Source organism: Ixodes scapularis, unplaced genomic scaffold (assembly GCF_016920785.2).
Source record: "Ixodes scapularis isolate PalLabHiFi unplaced genomic scaffold, ASM1692078v2 PGA_scaffold1__304_contigs__length_218370807, whole genome shotgun sequence".
NCBI classification, from domain to species: Eukaryota; Metazoa; Arthropoda; class Arachnida; order Ixodida; family Ixodidae; genus Ixodes; species Ixodes scapularis.
Genome location: NW_024609846.1, coordinates 165,863,321 through 165,887,257, shown reverse-complemented (window position 1 = coordinate 165,887,257; position 23,937 = coordinate 165,863,321). Strand labels below are relative to the sequence as shown.

Here is a 23,937-nt window from a genome sequence, read left to right as displayed (position 1 = left end):
GTTGTTCCATCTGAGTCGGCGGAAGGAAGACGGTCCCAGGGTGAATAACATCGGAGCGCAGGAACCTTTAAAATCATGGCGGAGACCGAGATCGGTTCTGAGGAACCAGTTTCAAGAAAGAAAAAGGAAGTACTCGGTGAGCTACCGCAGCGAGACGGTTTTTGTCGTCCCAACTTTCTCGCGTTTACCTGGCCGTGCCCCCGGTAACGAAATGTGTACGCGTGATTGATTGGGGATGCGGCTCGCTCGAGTTGACACGGCCCCACGCCGGTGTGGACGCGGTTGCCGCCCGGCGCATTATTCCTCGCATTTGTTCTCGGAGCTCGTTGCGGCGGCTTGAGCTGTTCCGCGGCGGGGCCGTCCGTCGGAAGGGAAGCGGCTCGGAGCGCCGCTGCACCTAAGCCTAGCCGCGGTGTGTGTTTTTAGGCTTAGCTGGACCACGCTTTGCAGAGAGTCTTTATAAATAACTCGTTCATTGCGACGTGATTTCGGCTCGGCGATTTATCGGTAACGCGGCGCAAGTGTCCCTCGAACGCGCTGTCGTCGCGTCAAAGCGCCTTTTACACGGTGGGTTTCCTGGACGGCCGTTGAAAAGGGAACGCGCTCGATCTTTCTCCTCGGGTGTCTACCGACACCGCACAGTGCGAGATAGACGAGCACACCTTTCATTCCTCGATTTCGCGCGTTAACGGCTCTGCTCTTTTTCTTGTTGTTGGAAGCGCACTCCTCCTCGTTTCCGGCATCAGCACGCCGGGTGTTTCATTTTGAATTTCTATTTTGTTTTGCCTTTTCCCCTTCGTTCGCGCCCTGATACGTGAGCGACATTTGAGTTGAGGTGCTTTGGTCGTCGCTAGAGTTGACAGCGTAGCTCATGTTGGGTTTTTGCGTCTTTGTTATTGTCCTCTTCTCACATTATTTGCCCCCATTTGACGCCCGAGCCCTGAAACACTGAAACGAATTAAAAGTGAGCGAGTATGGTTACTTTGAGTAGCAGTGCTGCCACGGAGCTCGTGTCTCGCTTTCACCGTAGTAATCACGCTCGTACCTTGCTCGTCTTTATTTATTTATTTATTTTTCTTTTAGCTGAACGAGTTTTAGGAACAGTGAAATGGTTCAACGTCAAGAATGGCTACGGATTCATTAACAGGTATCAGTCAATTTTGATGCGGTGGCAGTGCCGCCAGATTTTCCTGTTATGTCAGTGCCTCAATTTCTCACGCTTGGCGTTTATTATAATTTTTTTTTTTTTTTTTTACTTTAGAAACGACACGAAAGAAGATATTTTCGTCCATCAGGTGAGGAATTGGTGACCAAGCTACACTAAGCGTTACAAATAAATTTGCTCAGCATAACCTGTCAACAAAAAAAGTTATTGAATCAAACTGGATCTATTCATTTGCTTGAGTTGCAGCAACTGTTTTGTTGCCACTAAACAGGTGTGTTAAGGATATAAATTAGGATCCCTTGGTGAGAGAGAGCATTGTTTGGTAAACTTTCCTCTCTTCTGCGTAGTCAAAACCTTTGTCTGACGGGTTAAACCTACGGTAAGATAAAATTGTAAGCTATCATTATAATTGATGTGTACATAACTGGAGAGTGGCAATTATTATGCTGTGCCAAACTAAAGGTCTATTCACATGATGCATCTTGTTGGCGAATGTTGTGTCGCGAAGCTAGGTTTCGGGAAAAAGATTCCCCAACTGAACGCGACCAAAAAAGTGGCGCGTGTTCCTAGCTTCTGAAGCAATTTTTTGCTGAAACCTCACCGAGGCCTGTCAATCACCCGAAGGAGAAACGCGGACGCTGCCAATGGCCGCTCGACTTCGCTATGACGTCTGACTTTAGGGGGGTCTGGTTATTGGCCGATTCTGTATCAGAGCCAAAGCCGAAAAAAGAAAAGCAAACATGGCGAGTGAGAAGCGGTGGGTACGGGCGATGAGTCTTGGTCCTACTCGGTTGCAAGTGTGTGAACGGCGCTTTAGCAGAACGGGATGGTGGCGCGGTGCAGATTCATCAACAGTCGCCACGAGTGCAAGCACCACATATAAACATGATGACTGGGGATAACTTCTTTTAGCAGTGCAGAAATGTCGGAAATACTTTGAGATCATCCGCCTGTTTTTTGACGTTTGCAGTCTTTCCCGGATTTGTCAGGACTAGTAAACCCAGTGAGCCGAATCTGAGGAAGTTTATTGCGTGGTATTAATAAAACAGTCTCTTCACACTCTGCTTACTTCATATCATTGTTATGCGAAACATTTGATGTTCCCGGTGCAGATGACAAGGTTGAGGAAATTCTTGCGAGTCACTACGTTGCAGGTTTCGTGCGTCAAACTTCACGTGTGAACAGGCCGATTTCGTGAAATCTCGGTTTTGCTAAACTGTGGCGCGTTGAAAACATGCATCGTGTGACTAAGCCTTAATGGCTGCATGCTTGTCAAAGGGGTCAGGGTGTCTTCTCACATTCATTTAAAGAATAAAATTAGCTACAGTATTTGCCTTCTCTCCCACAATCTACCATAATTTTAACGAAGTGTCTAGCGTTACGTCCGACATAACCCAAGTTACGTCCAAATCACTGCCTTCCCGAGGTTTACAGGAGGGAAGAGAGGAGGGCGGGAGGTGGGTTAGGTCTACGCATTTCAGCTCCATGCAGACGTGACGCTAGACACAGCGTGATTTTAATGACCTGCCATTCCAACCAATTTCTAATTGTATTAATCTCTGGAAATATGGTTGTGTTAACTCTTTGTGCCTTGTTTACAGACTGCAATAACAAAAAACAACCCCTTAAAGGTGGTTAGGAGCGTTGGAGAAGGAGAGACCGTCGAGTTCGATGTTGTCGTCGGTGAAAAGGTGTGTATGTTCGCTTTAGCCTCCCATGCTTGGCAGGATCCTGGTTTTGACACTTGAGGCACTGAACCGAAAGCTTATTCGCATAAAATTGTGGTAATTGTTCGTCTATGGCCACTGCAATATTGAGAGGGTATCTATATGCTCCTTTGCCAATTTGCAATGCAGCGGGGCTTTAAATGTGGCACTGGTTCCATTCAAAAGAGTGCAGTTTGGAAATCTGGCTAATGTTGAAGGTGTTCAAATCCTCATAAGCTTGTGTGTGGGTGCAAAGTTTAGATTCAAAGAGTAAGATGTCACGGTTCATTTAGCAATATCGAGAATGGAGGGGAAAAAAGTGCCAACATAAGTTTGAGCATCCCCGGGTCAGATCGACGAGCGAGGGAAAGTTGTGCACGAGATTGTAACTTGCCACTCGGGCCAAGTGTGAAGATGTCTGGCTGATTTATTGCTGTTCAGACTGAATTTTAAGGTGCATCTTGGAAGCTTTGGGGCAAAGGGTCAAAAGCGTGATCTTCAGAGACCTACGTGCTTGCAATTAAGCGCTTGAAATTGTGCCATCACTGTTCAGCAACTGTTAGGTGCCTCTGGATTGTTGCATTTAGAATGCCGGTTCAATTTTCACATTAAGCTGCTGGAGGGAGGGAACCGAAAGCTGTGTGGCATCTTGCGGGAGGCCTCACATTTCTGTCATACTTCTGGGTGGAACGACACTGTTCCTATTTGTAAGAGGCCACTTGAAACATAATTTATACTAGTATTAGCGAAATGTTGGATTGCTGCACTCCAGCTTTTTTACAATCCGGGTGATGATGCGAACGCTATTAAGGAGTATGTTGCTGCGACAGAGGAGCCCAGACAGCGTTGGCAGGAGTGTTAAAATTGACTGATACTGGCACCTGAAATTCACATAGATTTCCCACGTTTAATTGCCTCCAAAGCTAGGGGAAAACAAAGAATAGAAGGGTTTAAAAACAATGAAGGACCGTACAGTGATGCACCACAGTGGAGAAGCGTTAGGCTGCACCGCATTTATAGTTGATGGACGAGCTGTCGGACGGCACTCGTTCGAGTATATTGCGTGCGCTAAGTTGGATGCTAGAACAGTCCGAAAGTCATTTGCAGTATTCGACAATCCTAATAGCAGGAAATTCGGAGCTTAATGTAGACAGGCTGCATTTTGCCCGCAATGAACTAATATTTTTGCTTTAAGCCAACTGTCGCAATGGCAACTATAGTACACGGATGTCTCGTGTACTATAGTCTGTACTGCATCCAAAAATTGTGAATTGTGCCTGGCTGCATCTTTACTGCAACATCGCCTTCCTCCGTGGGACGCTCCGCCCCCAGCACGGGCTCATTACACTTCATCGTGCTTGGGCTGCACGCGTAACGGCACAGGGTTAATGGCATTGGATGCACTCTCGCAAAATGTGTTCTGAAGTGCTTCGTACAGGGGCGGTCCAGCTGTGCCATTTGCGCCATTTTAATCAAATCTCTCTTGCTTGCGCCCAAAGAAAGAAAATATTGTGCCAAACTGCGCCAAAGAATTTGTGGAAACAAACCAATTTCAAGCAAGATTTTTTTTTTTAATTGGGGAGAATTTAGTGGGGTTTGCCATCACAATCCAAATAAGGTTTCAGGCTCCAGTGGATTGTTTCACAGCAATTTGACCTTGACTTTCCTCACAGCCCTAGTGCTGCACAGCTTAATCAGTTTTAGTGGCATTTCGGAGCGCACTACTAATGAAGCGGCACAAGTACTATATGGTTCGAATGACATGCGGACGGCGGAGTGAGTGTGCTCGGACACATGCTGCGCAACCTAGAGGCAACTAGAATCGGTGACAGGTTGAGAGCTCAGGGGAAACTCCTCCTTCCACTTTAGTAGTGCGAGTGCTGGAGAACAGGCGACGTCTCCAGCATTTGCCCTGCTAAAGTGGAAACGGGTGGGAGGAGTCTGGCCATGAACTCATCAACTGTTGCCAACCATAGGAAGCGATACAACTGCGAGGGAGAAAGGGGGCGTGAGGGCGCGTGTGCGTGCTCTCCACACCGCAGTTTCATCAGTTTATAGTAGCCTCTAGATCTGCGCAGTGTGTGTCGAGGCCAATCGCTCCACTGCTTGGATTACATTCGAACATGATGGTGCTTTCTTTACTCCTTTTTCAACAAGCTGCTTTGTAGACACGTGCTCGCACACGCTTGGTTCCCATATTGTTAGCATGCTCGGTTGGGTTTACTTTAAGAATTGTTACTTTTTTCGTGTCAATTGAGGCAGATAATGTATTGTCCTACTTATTCAAACACCCGTGCATTAGGGAGCCCAGATATTGTTCATAAAATTTTATATACTAAGTCGGATTCTGGGGCAGCTGATCATGATCACAACAGGTGAAAAGCAAAGGGTTGAACGCTTCCCAATGCTTGTTGTTTGTAGGAGTTATCAAGTAGAGTAAATTCCAATTTTCATGTCACGTGACAAATCTTTGCATTGTACCAATATATTTTTTTTTATTATATAGAGGGTTACCAGGGTTGGGCAGTATCGCGATACAAATGTATCGCGATAGTATTTCAGAAATACATTTCGTATCTGTTTTTCTGTATCGCGATACACTTTTATCACCAGTATCTGTATCCCTGTATCTAAATACATTTGGAATGCTTCTTTGTATCGCGATACAATCAGGATGAATTGTATTTTCGCTACATTTCTTGAGAAATACTCCCCCCCCAACCCCCCGAAAACAAAAAAAAAAAAAATCGGAACACATTTTTTTTTTTTTTTTTTTTTTTACTTCTGAGGGCACCAGAGTCAAGGAGGTGCTGGGGCATTGTTACTATGCTGACCAAGGTTCCTTTTGATCCTCCAAACTATTTTCTATGCGTCCTCTTCTCTCTTCTGAGAAGTGTTGCGTAGTCGGGGACTCGAACCAGGTGGCGTGCCAGGAGTGGAGTCGGAGCATCTTCTGCCGCAGGTCCTTGGTAGGGATTTCTTGAGTCATTGTTTGCTGGCGTCCAATGCCCGCTGCTAACCGTCCCTCTCGCCTTAGAGTACAGAGTACACCCAGCCGGCAAAGCTGAGTCACATTCCGTTGCAGCACGAGCCTGGCAGTGATTGGCTTGAAATAGTAGGGAGACTCACGCAGTGAAGTTCAACACATATTCGAATGCATCTGCGGCTGCGCCCGTAACATTGCACGGCTCAAGGGCACGTCGTCAGCCGACGTGAACGTGACCCGCTGCTCTGGTGATCCGAAACCCAGAAAGAGTTCAGAAGTGGCCTCACTGTGCCACCCCAGACTACGTACTCCCGCGACTCGTCTCGAGCCCGCTGTTTCTCGGACAGCTCGCACCTGTGCCGGCAGTATCAACTCGCAATCCACGAGGTCTCTGTTTGGATAATGCTAGGCAAAACTTGAGGATTGCAATCCGTGCGTCAATGGCGGAGGGTCGGCAGTAGGACCCTTCAGAACAGGGATGCTACCGTATCGTTTTTTCAACCGTAACAGAAGATAAGACATGTATTCCAAGATGCTTCAGGTGGTCCACTGTTCTCAAAAATTCCAAATGACACTGCCTGCACGATCTTCAACTAGGTAACCTACAACGAAGGTACGTATTGTCCTTTCATACAACAGCATGATAAAGTTTCATGCTCAAGGCCACACGTACAGATAAAGAATACTAGTTCATTCCACCGTGACGTCATGTGATCAATGTTGACACGATTCTCTCGTAAGACAGACAGGATGTCAGGGAAGAGACCGCGGTCAGCCCTTGATGGAACATTTTTTTTTGGGCCCATTGAAGGCTCCTTGTCGTCCGAAATCACTACCTTCAAGGCAAAGTGCCAAGCCTACAGGAAAGTAATTTTGGGATCGAAAACTTCCACTTCAAGCTTCATCTCGGTTGGCGTCTCAAAAATTTGGAAAATGTATTGCACTATCAGTATTTCTGTATTTGTATTTCTGCCCTCCCTCAAATGTATTCCTGTATTTGTATTTCCAAATACTTTTTGCCTCTTTTTAAAATGTATTTCCGATACCGTATTGCGATACATTTTTACATATATATCTTAGTATCAGTATTTTAGCTACTATTTTAATGTATCCCAGTATTTGTATTTCCAAATACATTCTTGAGTATTTCTGCCCAACCCTGAGGGTTACATTGGGGGGGTACCCTATATTGACTTGTTTGTGACGATATTTAGTGCGCTTACATCATTCCTGCTAGCCTTTGTCCGCTAGTACTAACGGAAACGGAACACTAATTTGGCCAAGTTAGTGGCACTGTTTTACAGCGCAAAATGGCAATTCGGCTAGTGTGGTATGACTGCTATCTTGGGGTTTTTAGTGGGTATCATGCAGTAGCAATTACTTGAATACATGTCTGTACCACTGGTAGGGAATTGGTCCAACTTGCTCCAAACGTATGTATGCGCTGTTCCTGAACTGCTCCAAACAAACTGCAGGAGGACGCTGAAGCTTCGCCTTTAAGACTGGAACGCGATAACTAAATATAAACTCCCCGCTCATTCCCAGGCCATGCAAGCGTGTCTGCGCGACTAAGTCGGTAGCGTGTCTGGCTCTCAGCCGAAGGGGTTGAATCCTGCTACGCCTGAAATTCTTAAATTTTTTTCTTTAAGGCAAATTACTTATCGACCTATCTAGATTTTTCCGTCCCGCCAATGCCGGCTTTTTTTGCGACACAAGCTCCTTAAAGCTCTCGCTTTAAAATAGCCAAAAACTCAAACTGGCTGAATCGTAGAATCCCTCGTGAAATTAACGGAACAAGAGTCTTTGCTGCATATTCCCAGGCGGCTTTGTGACGGGATGGCTCGGGTGTTTCAGGGCAACGAGGCGGCCAATGTGACGGGGCCCGAGGGCGTCCCCGTGAAGGGGAGCCCCTATGCAGCAGACCGGAGGAGGGGCCGCTTCAGGGGTCGCTGGACGGCCCAGCGGCGAAGGCCCCCGCCCCGCCAGTCAGGCGTAAGTGCCCCCCCTTTCTTTTTTATTTTCCCTTTTTGATGTTGCGGGGGCTCTGTTTTTTTTGCCCCATGTGTTGGGTGAACGTTTCTATGGACAGTCACGTGCAAGCACCAGGTGCATCCTTTATTTCGCCGTCGAGACGTGGAGCGGGGCTCAAAGGGGATCCGTGCTCGCTTTCCTAATAATGCGAAGAAATACGGTTAAGTAACAGCGAGGCGTACGGACCCTCAAAAATTGTCGCGAAAAATGTTCTTGGATGGAAAGAGGCAGGGGGCCCGTTTTTGTTTTTCGTTTAGCCAGCGCCGAGATTGTGCTTCCCTCACTGGCTGCTCAAATGTGCAACGACGGCTTCGCCTAAAAGCTTCATTCATTTTTAAATTTGATAGGTCTCTCGCACTCAACATACTGCGATCTTTCGTTTTTTGTTTCTGTGTTCCTAAAGAGCAGTTGCAGAACTTTTTAAACACACACAAAGGTCATTGCAGCATAGTTTTAAATTTGACCTCAATATTTTGGGCTTACTGGCTTTGTCGCGAGAGCTTTGCTGTTTTCGGTGTGTCTACCAACGGGAACTTCTACCCTCTTCAGCATGGCCGGGGAAATTGAGATTTGCACATTTTTAGAGTCAACAAAAATGTCATGGGAGACTCGACTGGCGTGCCGATAAATCCCTGCTTGGAAACGGAACTGGAAGATCCAGCCGGAATTGCCAGTTTACAAGCGTGCACACCAAGGAGCCTCGTCATCATTGTGTTCGTAAATGGCCCGTTCCCACTTCGGCATCTTTGCCGAATGGCTCGCCAACACGAGTACTAGTTTTCCTAGCTTCACCACTCTTCTAGATGGGCTCTTTCTATGGGCTGTCTGCAGCACGACTGTTCAGTTCATTTCTTATGCTTGGGTGAAAACATCTCCAAGTTCAAGCTGGGAAAAGCTCAGCCCTGTTTTGTTCCCTTAGGAGTCTGAGATCTGGAAAAGAATTTGAGGTCATTTTGGTAGACACTCTGATTGTGCCTAGCTTCTTAGGCTCACCCTTCAAGAGGGCAGTGTATATTTTTTTATGGCTCTGTGGTAAAGGGGTGGTGTCCCTCTTGCAGGACCAGGAGGACAGCGAAGGGGCGGAGCTGCAGGGAGAGGAGGACGGCGGGGGCCAGCAGCCCCGTAGGGGCCCCCCGCCACGGAGGCCTTTCTACCGACGCTACTTCCGCAGGCCACGGGGCATTCCCCGCAACTCGGGCGGAGACCGAGGCTCGGACATGCAGGGAGAGGAGGCAAGCGAGGCACAGAACAAACCCTTTCTTACCTCTCTTAGGCGGCGTAGGGGGCATGCTGCTTGCTCCGGCCCTTCCGGAGCCTTTTGGGGCTGTCCACTCACTCACTCACGATTCACTAACTCACTCACCCACCTAGTTGACTCTGACTCACTCTCGCTTCCTTTTTGGTTGATCCGACGCGTTGCCTGTTTTGTGTGCTTTGGCAGCTTTCTTTTTTTCTTTTGGGGGGAAAAAAAAGGATGGAAGCAGGTTGGAACGTATTGACGACTGCGTTGCTTTGCCGGGCAATTGGGATGCGGCGCACTGCGGACTTGCGTGCATAGTTGTGGCTCGCTCACAAGGTCGTCTTGGCTTGCCGTAGTGGACTTGGCTGGCCTCGCCTTTTTAATGTGGTAGTGTTGTCCGATACCCCGGATGATGCTTTTTTTTTTTTTATTATTACCGACGTTCTCTGTTTGAGCAGTTTGATCGGCGATCTAAACGTAGCCATTCGGGACTGCTGTAAGGAGGAATGGATAAATTCCCCAATGTAAGTGGTGTGTAGGCAGATTGTGCTTACTGGGAAGATGCCTTGCCTTGGGAGGCCTGCAGGGCGTTGGGGTACGGTCGCCGACCGATTTTGCAAATTCAACGGAAATTGTGCAAAAACCAAAATAATTGGGTAGACCGAAAAAAAAAAGATTTCGCTCGAATCCGGTTGATTTGCTGGAAATGTTGTCTTCGTGAAACTTCTGCTTTGTGTCGGCCGGTGTCTTCTTGCTTGGTGATCGCAGCTCTTCCCCCGTTGTCATCTTGCCCTATTTGCCACGTTTGTCAGGCCCTTCTTGGTGCCCACAGGGAAGAAGCAATTGATTGATGCCATTTGGCACACTGTGAGACAACATTCAGCTGACTGGGGTTGCTTCATTGCGTGTTCTTTGTTTTGCTCAAAGAACACGAGACGGTGGCTATGCCATGGACGCCATGGTTGCTTACCACGGTGTGGCGGCCATAGCTGATTGGGGTCTTGTAGCCTTAATGCAACTTCTACAGTAGGCTCGCGATAATTCAAACTGATATTTCCTACTTCTGAAGTTTTGGTTGTCCCACTATTTCTTATGTATTTATGAGCCGCTTAATTCGAATAGCACTTTTGTGTAATTCGTGCTTTTTGTTCTCGCGGCCCTGTGGAGCATGCTCCTTACCGAGCACCGGTGCACTGTGGGAGACAATACGGCGGCGGAGCTCGCTTCTGTGGGTGTTGCTTCTCCGCACTACGCCGGTCCTTGGTAAGAAGAGCACCCGGCGGGTCTAGTAGTTCAGAATGGACAACGTTTTTGCTAAACTAACAACCTCTTTTTTTCTTATTTTTTTTAGGTGTCATCTGTTTAAGCAGTTTATGATAATAGACAGCATTTTTGAGGGATGCATAAACTTACCTCATTTCAATATTATTTTATGTGTGTCATATGTTCTTATTATTGGTAGCCTGTGTACAGGAAACGATAAAATATTTGCTTTGTATGTGTAGCCATCCACATTAACAAATAATTTTATCTTGCATCTTTATATAGATGAATTTCTGATAATTCAAACAAAATTTGTGACTTCCTGGAGTTTGAAATGACGAGTCTACTGTATATCGCATAGGACGTGATTCAGGCTCCAACTGCAAACCGAAATTGCAGGTACAAACCATGCAAACCAGGTCCTAAAGGTCTTGTAACGAGTTAAATTTCGGTCGCTATATAGACTAACTCGATGGTGAGAGTCCTGCAAAGACGTCCGAATAATTGGTCGGCGACTGTACTGTACCATAATGTCCGAAACAGCTGCCTGCTCACAGTAAAGAAATGACCTGCGGAAATTGCGGAGTAAGCAATTCGAAGATTTCGGACAGCGTTCTCCTCACTTCGCGTTGGCGCTTTAACTTTGCAGCCCCATGAGTGGTGCCACGCCGCGGTGATAAAGCAAAATCCAAAGTGCCCTGGGGAAAAGAAGAAAAAAAAAAGTGGGAAAGGAAAGGCTGGGAGCGGGCAAAAATAAAGCAAGCCACCGCGCGAGCAGCCATTGTGCAGTGAAAGGAATGTCCTAATGGCTTTCTGCCACTTGGCTCCTGCAGAGAGAACTGCTGTGTGTTGCGCGTTCAATGCGGCTGTTTATTCTGTGTTTATCCTCGGCCGAGCGCCCCTCAGTCTCCCCGTACTGCTGGCGACGCACTGCGGCTCCGCTCTCCTTGTTTGAAAGAGTGGCGGCGGTCGGCGATGCGATAACATGGCGGTGTGCAGGCCTGCTGAGTGCAAAGGTGTGCAGTCATGTGCGGAGTCAGTCTCATCGTCATCCTGTGGCATAATAGAGCAATAGGCAGTCAATCGGAGCGGTGGGCGGCAAAGCCACTACCGCCCACTGTGGGGAGAACCCTGATCTCGGATGATGCAAGAACCGATACTGCGGACACAACAAATGTGTGTGTCGCTGTGCCATTCCGTGACTTTATCCTTAGCTTCATGAATGATACGAGCAGTTTCGTCAATCCGCACATAGAATGTTTGAGTGATCGCTTCCTTTTTACAGCGAAGCTGTTATACGCTAGGGTCTGGGAAAAAAATGCGTATTCACATGTTGACAGAAAACTCCCCATTGGTCGTTGCAAGTATGAATAATAAAAACAAAAAGGGGGCGACCAGTGTGAGTCAGCCTTGCTTTGCATTATTAGTGACGTCCTGATCCCTTGTTATCATCTGTAGGCATCGTCCTTGAGGTCGTCCTCTAGGCATTGTCTTAGTTGTCGTAAAGATAACAGCTTCGCTGGTCCTTCATCGTCACGTGAAGTGAAAGGGCTCTACCATTCTTTTAGAAGAGGGCCTTGCAGCAGTTGACAATCACATCGAAAGTATACATGTGTGCCAGCGATTGCTTATGATAGTCAAAATAACAGTGGTATGCGTGCGAATGTTTGCACCACCCGGTGTGGTGACAGTAAAAGGCATGCGGGCCGCATGCCTTTCCCATTGTCAGCTAGGCAGCGTGATGTGCCCACCATTAAGTGCATTCATTCAAGAATGCGCCACCACGTGGACATTTTCACTGCTGCTAACAATCGGTAGTGCACTCACGCAAGTGATGATAGAGACAGGGATTGGCAATTTGGATAACAAGACGATGCTGGCATATGTAGAACTACCGTAAAAGCCCGAAAGGATGCCCACCTGAAATGAAGAGATTAATGATGAAAAACATTAGGTGGGGCAATCTTTGGAGATGCCACAGCAAAACTTTATCAAAAATGAATGATAAACACCAAGCACCCACTACAAACCGCGTGACGCAGGAACTGATACTCCTGATCGTGGACGCCGCAAATTTGCGTTTCACGATGCGGTAAACACAAGAATTCGCTACGAACTCCTGTGTCACGGGAAACGATACTGCAGGTTGTGGACGCAGCAGATTCGCGTTTTACCATGCGAAGGACCCGCGGAAACCTACCGAGAACTCTCATCTTACGGGGATGACTACTGCAAATCGCGGATGCAGCACATTCAAGTTTTATGGTGCAATAAACATGCGGGAACCCGCTACAAACTTGCCTGTCACGGGAACCGATATCGTGCGTGCTGGTCGCAGACAAAAACGCTAGAATCCGCTACAAACACTTGTGTCACGGGAATGAATACCGCAGATTGCGGATGCAGCGTAATCGTATTTCACTGTGCAATATACACGCGAGACCAACCTGCATGTTTCGGGAATTGGGTATCGCGCGCGCAGGTCGCTGACAAAAACGCAGGAATCCTCTACAAACCCTCGTGTCACGAGAACGGATACCACAGATCGCGGACGTGGCAGGTTTGCATTTCACGATGCAGTGTACTCGCTGGAACTACTTGCGTGTTATGGGTGCTGGTATGGCGTGCACAGATCGCAGACAAAAACACGGGAACCCGGTATGAACTCACTTGTCAGACGTACCCGGTACAGCAATTGGCGAGGCGGATGCAATTCCCTTTGGGCATCGCGTGACATCCGACGGGAATCGGGAAGGTGGGGGATGTTTCGGAATTTTTATGTTACAGATGTTTAGACAGAAAAACGGGATGGGCGTTCTCTCGGGACTCTACAATATACTCGTTTGCATTTCAAGAACCATAGTAAAGAGGGGTTGGCTTCTTACAAGGCACCACGAATTTCCCCATTTACGTGGTTAATTAAGATGCTTGCGTTCAAATTTTAAGAGACTTGATTTGTCAGAATGTACATGTTTCAAATGCAAAAGACATGGTCTCATTTTTCTTGAAGTGGCAACGAGTGTAGCTACGATGAATATCTTCCAAAATGTTTGAGACTATTTGGTAGATTTTGCAACTCGTTTAAACTCTGTGGATGGATGTATAGACCATTGACTGAGAAACCTTAACAACTAGCATCTAGTGACGTCTGGCGGGGCATGCGGGAGTCCCATCTGGCATCGCCCGCATCTATAGGGTGGGTGAGGCTTGTTTGGCAGTTTTCACCCCGCGGATGCTTAGCCAGAAAAAAGGCGCGGCCGATCTTTGGGGGAAGTGGGGTGTTCCCTCAGAATTTTGCAGTATCGGTTGGGGTGAGCTTCTAAGGCATCCCCAAGCGGTGCGGTCACTTTTCCTTTCAAGCTGCCCCCTAGCCATTGCCCATGCGCCCACGCGGGGACGAGGGCTTGGAAACTTTGCCATTTGGAATGGTGCACTAACACGCGGGCCAAGCTGTGCTGTTTCGCAAGACACTTGCCTTAGCGGTGGAGTGTATGTTGACGCTTGCCTTAGTTGTGGAGTTTATGTTGACGCTTGCCCTAGCCAAGGCTTGAAAAGAAGGCAAAAGCTTTTTGTTATTGGGAACCTGCTGAGCATCGATGCGTGACCCACTGCCAAGAAGCTTAGTATGGGCTATTACGGTACCAATGAAAGGCTACCTTCTGCCAGCAGGGTGCCTTTAACGGAAGTGCATGACTTTCAAATTTGGGGCTACCGACTGACTGCAGTCAGTGGGCGAGGCCTGCCGCCCCTGGCCGCTTCCGCTACAGTCTGGGGGAAGGGGAGGAGAAGACGTCAGGGGCTGGTCTCTCTCTAGGAGCCCGGAGAGGAAGAGGACGGGGACTACTCGGGCGGCCGGGCAGAGGGAGGAGGGGGCTCTCGGAGACCCCCAGCACCTCGCAAGTTTTACGGGCGCTACTTCAGGCGCAGGCCACGGCGCCCCCGCAGCGACACGGAGGGCAGCCAGAGCGGACTCGACGGCGAGGCCAAGGTGCGCTAAGCGCCACACGCCGCCTCTTGTTAATGTCAGCCGTTGCTGGGGGGGTGCGTGTCGTGCGAGAGACTCCCCGTCCGGACTCGAGTCGCTGTACATGGGAAAGCGATGCCGTAAAATAAACGTCGGTGATGCCATTTTCGGCCTAGTTTTGCTATTGAAGGAAAGGGCAGGCTCATATAGGAGATGCCATGAGGGTATGTAGACATTATGGCTGTGTAGATTCAAAAAGAGCTTAGGAGTGGTGGTAGGGAAGCTCGTTCAACATTGTCTCCGAGTGCAGCACATTCAGCGAGCACAATCCATGACTGCGCTAATTTGCTACTTGCTTGACCATTGTCAAAATACTTACCAGCGTGTCAGCCAACCAGATGTCAGCGTCAGTTTTCCCATATAGAGTGACCTTGGTCGGAAGATCTTGTCTGTTTTAACGTAACAAATGCTTGGCTGCTCTCGCTAGGAAGTATATGCGAGCAATTTTTCCTGGTGTTCAGTGAGCGAGTCTTTTCGTACCTTCTCAATCGCTACTTTTATGTCATGCTGCCTTGGTCCTCGTTTCTAACTATGTTTTCTACTTGGCTGGTCACGCGAGAGTAAGCGAGCATTGATTACGTGGGGACGGAAGGACTTCTATCGCGCCAGTCACGAAGCCGATTTTCAGTCTTGTGAATCCAGATTAGACGCCCAATTTTATGTTTGGCCCTCTGGAAATTGATAACAACGTGAGCATGTGTTTTGCAGTACTGTAGAACATCTTTGCTGTTGAAGGGTGCAGTTCTTGTCAAATGACTGAACATTTTTGGGTTTTGGCTGTTTGTGTCTGTTGCTTGTTTGTCGCTTTGTTGGTATTTAGATTGCCTTTTTCTAATTGGCGGCTCGGCAGATCAGTAAAGTAGTCTAGCCTCAAAAAACCGTAAAAAGGTTTTAATTCCGAGGTTTTCGGAATAATGCTTGTCAGAACATCAGGTGCTGGAGAAAATTTGCCGTCTGTGTGAAATCCTTGTTTTGAAAATATTTTTGTTAACAATCTGCCCATTGAACAGCGCAGCAAGAGCCCAAGCATGCACCTCATCTCGCCACACATCAGTCTCCTTTTGCACAATAAAGTTCATTTGCTATGCGCAGCTGTCACCATGGACACAAAGCGTCTCCTGAATAGATGCACACATGAAGGCAGATACTGAACCCATCACTTGCAGGCTCCATTTTCCAAATCTCGTCGTTTAAAGTGAACTCGGGGATCTGGTCACAGCCGGTGCGAGGGTGAGGCTGAGGGCAGGAAGCGATCGCCTGGCAAACCCTTGGCAGTTCCAACAAGGTTCGGTGCAAGCTCGGACCTCAGTTTATAATTCCTTTTCCCCGAGTGAAGCAGAGCGAGGGGTGACCCCACGTAGGATGGTGCGTTTGAAAGCCTAGCTTGGAACATTCAGAAGAGGCAGCTTCGTTTGCTAGCAGACGACGTTTGGAAAATGCTATCTGCTGTTGCTGGCCTCCAGTGCTGCATTCGTATGTGTCTCACCAGCAGATGCTCTGTTACCATGGTGACGGTAACCATGGCAGACAGACTTTATAGTGCAAAAGAAGACTGGTAAGGCAAGGTCGGGAATGCGTTTAGTTTCTTTCATCTTACTCCTCATTGACCTGAACTTGAATATAGAGTTTCAAATGAGGACTTTATGCAAAAGTCTGGTGTACTTCGGTGCCTAAGTAGGTTAACTAGTCTTACTCAAAAAGCGTGCCTTTCTAGCTATCCAGCAGCCCTTTCAAGCAACCGGAGGCCGCATTTGTTAACTGTCAGTATCTAATGTTTGAGGCTGTTGCTCGTCGGTTTGGTTTGACTCGTTATGGCTTCAGTTGATCATTTTCAAGAGTATACTCTGAAAGCAGTGGTTTGTGTGCGTTTCAGTTCTCTATTAGTTTAGAGCCGCCTTGCAGTTCATTTGTAGCGTTTCTGGCTCGTCATTGTTTTTTCTAAACTTTGTGGCATACGGCATTGATGCTGCGTGGGAAAGGACCCCGTACCTCCTCCGAGGCTTTTGTTTGCATTCTTTTATCCTGACCGTCAGCGCTGGATGCTTTGGAAGGGAGCCTTGTCGGGCCACAGGCGCTACACTTTCCTGTTCTTTGGGGCCTTGAGTGACGTGCGAATGGTGTCGGAAACTGATGCTTTTGCAGTACCTCAGGGTGTGCTTGTAGTTTGCCTGCATTGCACTTTGCATGGCTATTGCACTGGCTGACTATTGGCACTGTCTGCATGTAGGGAGGACCCTGGCATGTCTCAATGAGCCTCACCGCCTGGTGTAGAATCTGGGTGTACATGTGTAAGGAGCTGCATTGGTTTGTCGGTGGAGTCTGGCTTGCATCAAAACAATGCTATGGAGACTGGAGTTTCATCTTCTGCTGCATCTCTTTCTCTGCAAACTATTTTGGGGGATCTCGTAGATTATTTAAAAGTTGTGCGCAAATGTTTTGGAAGAAGCCTCGTATAAATTGCGGGGAATGTAACGTGCCTCGTAAAACGAGAAGCTCTTCGTCTTAGTCCTCGTCAATACTCCGACCGAGGGGATCGTCATTTTTTGTAAATGGTGTTTCATAGACTTGGCTCTGCGTAATAGGAGGGAAGGGCATGTGATAGCTGAACAAGGCCAATTTATAACGCTCTATATTAGCTTGATTGGGTAGAGCTATTCTGTTCATTTAAAGCAGCTGTGGGCTTCTTTCTTTTACTTTGTTATGTAAGCAGCAACAATTTTTGGTTAATATATACTTTAAATGACTTATTTTTCGCTGGCCCAATATTTCACGATTTAGATCAAAGCTGAAGTTTTGGAATAATTCGCGGGTTCTAATTTTTGCAACGCGGTGGGATCTCAATATACATTCCAATGTGTTTACATTCTACCGGAATTGTTCGTGGGACCTATTTCTTGCAAACTGTAGGTGATTCGCGAAAATTAAGTCGTTTACAGTATATATACGAATTTAGCAAATTGTATTGTGAAGCTCGCGAAGCAAATGTTACAAGCTTGAGCCGACAGCTTGGCAGGAGTTACGGCCTCCTGCCTCTTTGCACGATACAGGAAGATTCAATGGCAGAAGGCAAACTCCTAACTTCTGTGGTGTCAATCGGCCAATGAATGGAAGGACTGTGCGCACTGCAAGAGGAGGTAGAGGGAAGGTTAGGTGTCGCATTCATCCCCCACGAGATGACAAGCGTGACGTCGGGGGACGGGGACCCTGTTTGCTTTTCGGTACACCCGGTTCCTTTGCCAACTGTGTGCCGCGCGTGGCCATCTCACACGCAGGAGAGTGACGGAGGTGGCACGGGTGACCCCCAGAGAGAGCGGGGGGGCCAGACGGGCGGCCAGCGCAGGAGGCCTCCCTTCCGGCCCCGGCCCCGGCGCAGAGGACCCCGACCGAGCTCGCAGACGCAGGACGACGACGGGGCAGGGTCCCCCGGCAGTGGAGGAGGAGGAGGAGGAGGAGGCCGTTCGAGGGAGGACAAGAGAGACAAGTCGAGGGAGGAGAAGAGGGACAAGTCCCCCAAGCCACAGAGGGAGTCGGGGGGAGAGACGAAGCCCGCAGCGGAGAAGGTGGGCACTCCCTCTTTCGTGCCGGCAGGCCGGTCCGGTCGGTGTCTGGAGGATGGTTTGTGCGTTTGCGTCTCAGGGTGACCGGGCTCGCGACTGCTTGCAGTCGGGAAAACAAACTGGCACCTTTTATCGAGTGGTTCCGGCACACTTCCTGTATGCATACCTGAAATTGTCGAGGAATTGTCTAAAACTCGGTCAAGTCGGGAAAAGAGATTCAGGAGGGCGGTGTGCACGACGCTCAGGGAAGCGGGAAGCAAAGGGCGACGTGGATGGTCATTTGCGCCGAGCGACAGTCGCCCGAGGCATCGCTAGGCAGTGTGAACCACCGTCCGATTCGCCAAATTAAAAAAAAAAAAAGATGAATTAAAGAGCCACTGACCCCGTTTTCTGCATTTTCTTATTTCGTAGCGGTTGGAGAATTTAGTGGGAACATTCGGGGAAAACCCCAAAACAAAGACGAGGAATTCGAAAAATTACAATTTGGTGGCGCCTCGATTTTTCATGCACCGTGCTTTCACCGTGAGCTCGATCAAACTGAAAAAGAAATTGAGACTGAGTTTGTCCAGCAGCGTCCACTCAGCGCATGTGGTCAAATCGGTGGCCGTCGTATCGTCCGCGAAGGGAACGTGTTGCGAGGCAAAGTTTGTCAATTGTTTGCCCTGTAATCGCTCCATAGAGTCCAACGTGTACGAGTGACAATTTCTAATAAATACCGCGCAGATTTGATCCCGCATATACCCCAAACCCTCGTCTTGCTGTGTGCGGGCTGGGAGTGTTCCAAGGGCACCTGATAGATGGTGCCAGTGCATTATCTCATCGTAAGCAGTTGCGGGCTGTACAGACTGCTTTCTTTCCCGCTCGTGAGTGCATGCAGTTGCTAGGTCGCCAAATTCTCTCCGTGGTGCCGCTCCTACCTTTCTTGGCAAAGTGATAAAAAGTGATCCACAATTGTGGTCCACTTCTGGCCCGCATATCTTTATTTTATCTTCGTCCTTTTTGTACGCTGCCTACCCGAGATTTGTATGGTGGATGTTAGAACGGTGGTGTTTTAGCTAGAAACGTTGCGTGCCCAGTTTCACAAATGTTGAGGGCTAGCCTTGTAGCATGGAAAGGAACGTCTAACAAATAGTTTCTCGAATCCTCGCGTGCGACGCCAAAAATACATCGGGAATGCCCGTCGCGATAGGCGCCAAAGCCGCAAAGCTTTTCTCGAACCCAAGTTTTTGAGATAGAACCGAGTGGTTTCGAGATTTTTTAACTATAAAGTGTCCCCCCATAAAATTTGTTTTTTTTTATTGCAAGAAGAAACTATGCATTGCAGAATGCTCGTTCTCTGCCCGAATGTAGCTCTGGCAGTCTGAACCAGATGCCGAAGTATCAGCATTAACTGTTATCTTGTTCCAAAGTTAAAAGTGGTTTCCTGAAATTTTCGATAAATAAATAGGGCCCATTTTAGCCCATTTTCGGTTACTGGCAACCTAGACCTTTGTGTATTACGAGAGGTCCATCGGCTGCCAATTTCCCCTTAAAAAGTTCGGCATCTGTTTCGGAGCTCTGGCACCACATCCGGGCGGAGAGTGAACATTCGGCAATGCATAGTCTATTTTCGTGGTTAAAAAAGGAAAAAACAAATTTTTGGGGGTAGGGTGTCAACTCTGAGTGGAAAAAAAAGTTTGAAGTAAGAGTGGGTTTATGCGGCCCAAATACATCCTCGGTCATACTAGAATGATTGTGTATACTCCGCTTGCGGAGCAGAGTATCGTTACTTTCCCAGGGCAGCCATGTTGAATCCGAGGCCGCACTGCGGGAAGCAACCGCTGCTTCTGCAGGGGGCGCGGATGGCATGGCTGTGACTTGCAGAGCGAAGAAAATTTAGTGCAGTGACGCACCGCACGCGTGCCGTCGTCTCATTATTTGTTTTTCGTTTCTTTCTATACCCTCTCTAGAACGTAGTAGCAGACGAAAATGTCGTCCCTTTGTGATTCGTAGCTGCGCTTTGTTGTCTAGTCGATGTGCCAGTTGCATATTAGTTCGCAAGCACCTCAGACACGAGCAGCACGATAATTCTCCGTGTGGTCTGCTTCCCAGACTTTTGAAAAATCTTTTAAAACGTCTTTCCCATTATAAAACAATGTGATTATACTGTACTCTGTGGCTACACATAATGTTCAGTGGTCAAGGTACCTTCCAATTAATTTGATTTTAGTGTTGGATGTGTATTTCGCAATCTCAAAGCGAGAAGCATGTTTCGCCCAAAACTTTGTGCCTGCAAGGTTGCTTTCCCTCGTGAAGTTTGGATCCAGCCGGACACAGGACCGCTTCTCCGCCAATACAGAGTTGGCAGTGCAAAGAATGGGAATGTGATTCTCTGGCTCTGCAAGCAGAACCTATACAGTTACTCTAGGTCATACTTGGAGTTCTGTCGTCGACGGAGCCACTCGGCCATGCCTGTGTGTTTCACCAACACAAAAAATGGTTTATCGGCGTGCAAACTATTGGAGGCGGTGGCAGACGTTGTTCATCAACATGTCAGAATGTGGGGGTTACTAGAAGGAACCGTCCAATTGTTGACTCCAGCAAAATTGACGGCATTTAGTGGCGAAAACAAAGCTGTGGCAGCAGGTTCCCTCTCCAGCCTTGAGCGAATTAGATATTCACAGTGCCTGGTGGTCGAAACACGAAGCCATGAAAGCAGGTTAAAAAACGTGCATTGAAAATCACCGATAGGCTTGAATTCTGAAAAATGCACAAAGTCTCTGAAAGTGACATGCTTTCGCTGTGGACGGCACGCTGAGAGATAGTGCTAGTGAATGTTGCGATACGTTGGCTTGTGTTCGCCATGTCTTGCATCCTCTCGTGCCAAATACAACGAACCATTGGCCATACTGGTGCATGAAGGGCCTCATGTGCAGCCAGTTCTTGTGTGAGAAGCTTGCACCACCTCTCATTGTGGCATCTAGGAGAGTCTTGTCTCTGCACAGTTAAAAACCAAGCAAGAGAGGAGGAAACTCTCTATTCCTCCTTTCTATTCAAGAAAGAGGGAGGCCCTCCTCTTTTCTGCGGGGAGTAACTCCAGAGACTCTTTTGGGGAGAGAAAAGTGCAAGAGGAAATGTAGAGAAGGAAACTGGGAACCGGTTTTCTGCCAGACAAAATAATTCTGTAGGTTGGTCTTTAAAGAAAACCAGAAGCCCTTCTCGCACAGCTCTTCACTCTTTCCATGTTAGCAGAGCAAATGCTGGAGAGGGGGCAAATATACTCGCCTTCTCTTTTTTAGTGTTCGCTCTGATGAAGTGGACGGTTTTGTGGGAAGAGCTTGTCCTGCCTCCCTTATTCTGTAGCAGAGTATAGGTGGGTCTACAGTAGCTCCCCCTGGTGGCATGTGTGCTGGCCTTGACTGTTCGCCTTGCCCCGCCCAGGCTGCTTCCACGCCCAGCGGCGGCGCCACCTCGAGTGAGGCCAGCAGCAACGGCACGGCGGCAGCCTCTGCCCCGTCTGCAAGCCTTGACTCCTCGTCGTCTGCCGTCGAGGGCACCGTGTCGGCCTGAAGGTTGATGGGCCACCCGTGGAAGGATTCTTTGTTGTTGGTTTTCTTCTCTCTTCCCTCGAGGCGCACACAACAACAACCCTCCTCCCTTATCTCCCTCCCCCGACACCTCCACGAAAACACCCCTTTTTCCCCCACACGGAGATGCGCAGGGAACATTGCGGTTCTGAGAGAGGCGGGGCGCGGACGGAAGACGGATGGACGCACCACAACCGGCGGGAGGAGCATGTGACCTCGCTTCCTTCCCCTCAGTGTTTGTGTGCGTGTGCAAGCGTGCGTTAGTCAACCAAAGTAGAGAGAGGGGGGGCCTCCACAACGAGCGGTAGGGGGTTGCAGGCAGAGGTTCTTTTTGTCCTCCCTCACGGGGCCTTGGGTTGTTTCGACACTTCATTATTTGGTTTTCTTCTAACACTCGAGCAAGCGGCAGCGATGTGGGGAGAGAAAACATGGGGAAAGTGCAGCGATGTCTCACAAAATTTGCCGTGTGCATGCAAGGAGGGGGAGGACTTGGGCTCCTCCCCCCTTCCTCTGGGGGCCCCCCCTCCTGCCTTAGACCAGCCTCTCTCCTTTCCCGCCTGGACCCGGAGAGACACTCCCTCCCTTCCTTTCGGCTGTCTGCCGCCAAAGTTGTCTTCTGTCGCGCTAACATCCGACATGCACATGTTTTGTGAACATCTACAAGAAAGAAAGGGAACCAACTTAGACAACAGCAGCGGGAAAGCGACAAAAGAGCATGCAAAGAAAAACGCGGAAAAACCAACATGCGCGCCCAGCTGACGCCTTAATGTAAAACGAGGAGTGAGAGAGAGTCAACAAGAAAAGAAAAACTTGCCAAAAATTTGCCACCTCTGCAAGATTTTTTCTTTCGTCAAGAGCCAGTGCAGAGTTGTACTTGGCGAGCTTTATATAAGTTATTTTTTTCCCATCTTTTTGTAGAAATTTTTTGTGAAACTGACGACCGAATCTATTCAATATTACATTTACGAGGCATTTGCAGGCATATTGATTGGAGTTGCTTGCATTTGTATAATTTGTTGACATTTTGATGGCATGCCTCAGTCTGACTGAGATTTGTTCCTTTTGGTTTTCTTGCCTAACAAGATTTTGACTTTTTTTTTTTGACAGGTGGCACTAACTTTGTACAGGAATACAAAAAAAAAAGTTTCTAAAACATGTGCAGTTGCAATAAAGAAGTTTTCCCTACTGTGGTGAGTACTGATCTTATTGAAGGTGTGCAGAAAAGAAATTGATTTATATTTCTATAGATACTACTCGCATATTTTTTTTTTTATTTAGAGGATACTACAAGCCATTGAAGGCCCAAGTAGAAGAGGGGTGCAACATATGCATTCACTCTTACAACAAATAACACGACGTTAAAAGGTTTACAACAATCGGCTAGCAATTGTACAGGATATATATAGAAAAAAGGGGGGGGGGGGGGGGGGGGGACTACCATCAAGCAGCATGTGGTGCACTCGTGCAATATTGCAAATTATGAAGGTTTATGCAATCTTAATGCCCATGCAAAAAGGATGAATGTGCAGTGATGTACAAAGCAAGCGTGCTAGTTATCAAGACGTTCGAGACCTTGTACAAAGTTGGTGCAGATAAATAATTGGAGGTAAGCCGTTCAGTTGCTAATAGTGCGGGGAATAAGCTAAACTTAAATATCTTTGTATGTGCAAAAGTGGGTGTTAGTGAAAACTGATGTCTGTGCTGCGTGGTTGTTGACGCTAAAGGGGGAATATATTGCAAGGGGTCTATGTGAGGCTGTCCTTGTTACAGACGAGAAAAGAATTTTAACAGTGCTAGTTTCCTTCTGGTCTGTAGAGTGTATTTCATTGGCCTGGATAAGTTGGGTCGGGGAATCCAGCCTTCTTTATTTGCTGTAAATAAACCGAACCGCTCAACGTTGCACCATCTGCAACTTCCGGATGCCTTTCTGAGTGAACGGATCCCCAACGACATTTGCATACTCAAACTTAGATCTGACTAATGAATAGCATGTAGCTTGACCTGAATCGGAGCGTATTTCTTCTAATGAAGCCCAACTTCCTGGATGCGAAGGCACAAATATCTCTTATATGGGGAGACCATAAAAGTGTGTCCGATATAATTAAGCCAAGATATTTACATTCCCGCTCCACAGTAACCAAGGTGTCTGCGACTTTTATCTTCATTCTGCTTCCAATGCTGCTAAGGAGCAGTGTCACTTCCACAAGTGTAGGTTTTTATAATAATTGAGGGTGGTGGTTTTGGCAGTTCAAAATAAAGTATTGAGTTTGGTTGGTTCATAAAACTTCGGGGGCTTTTTTGTTGATAGATAAGCTGGTTTTTGCAGGCATTTTACAAAACATGTATAGAGGCTGTAAAAGTGCGAGGGGAGGATGCCTTATCTCAACTGAAGTGTTGTG

The 23,937-nt window shown here is 47.9% G+C and overlaps 1 protein-coding gene across 4 annotated transcripts; it reads left to right on the top strand.

Moving 5' to 3' along the window:
- Nucleotide 1: 1 nt before the first annotated feature.
- Nucleotides 2–22,724, top strand: LOC8034623 (Y-box factor homolog). 4 transcript variants are annotated; one of them, XM_029989495.4, is made up of 9 exons: nucleotides 2–136; nucleotides 1,084–1,147; nucleotides 1,262–1,295; nucleotides 2,767–2,856; nucleotides 7,712–7,849; nucleotides 8,947–9,120; nucleotides 14,206–14,379; nucleotides 17,688–17,975; nucleotides 21,393–22,724. In XM_029989495.4, exons 1-9 carry the CDS (start codon nucleotides 76–78, stop codon nucleotides 21,519–21,521), a joined length of 1,152 nt encoding a protein of 383 aa, XP_029845355.2. In that variant the 5' UTR covers nucleotides 2–75; the 3' UTR covers nucleotides 21,522–22,724. The 4 variants fall into 4 exon arrangements, with proteins under 4 accessions (XP_029845355.2, XP_029845354.2, XP_029845357.2 ...); XM_029989494.4 differs by having other exon boundaries at nucleotides 8,947–9,129; XM_029989497.4 differs by lacking the exon at nucleotides 14,206–14,379.
- The last annotated feature ends 1,213 nt before the right edge of the window (nucleotides 22,725–23,937 follow it).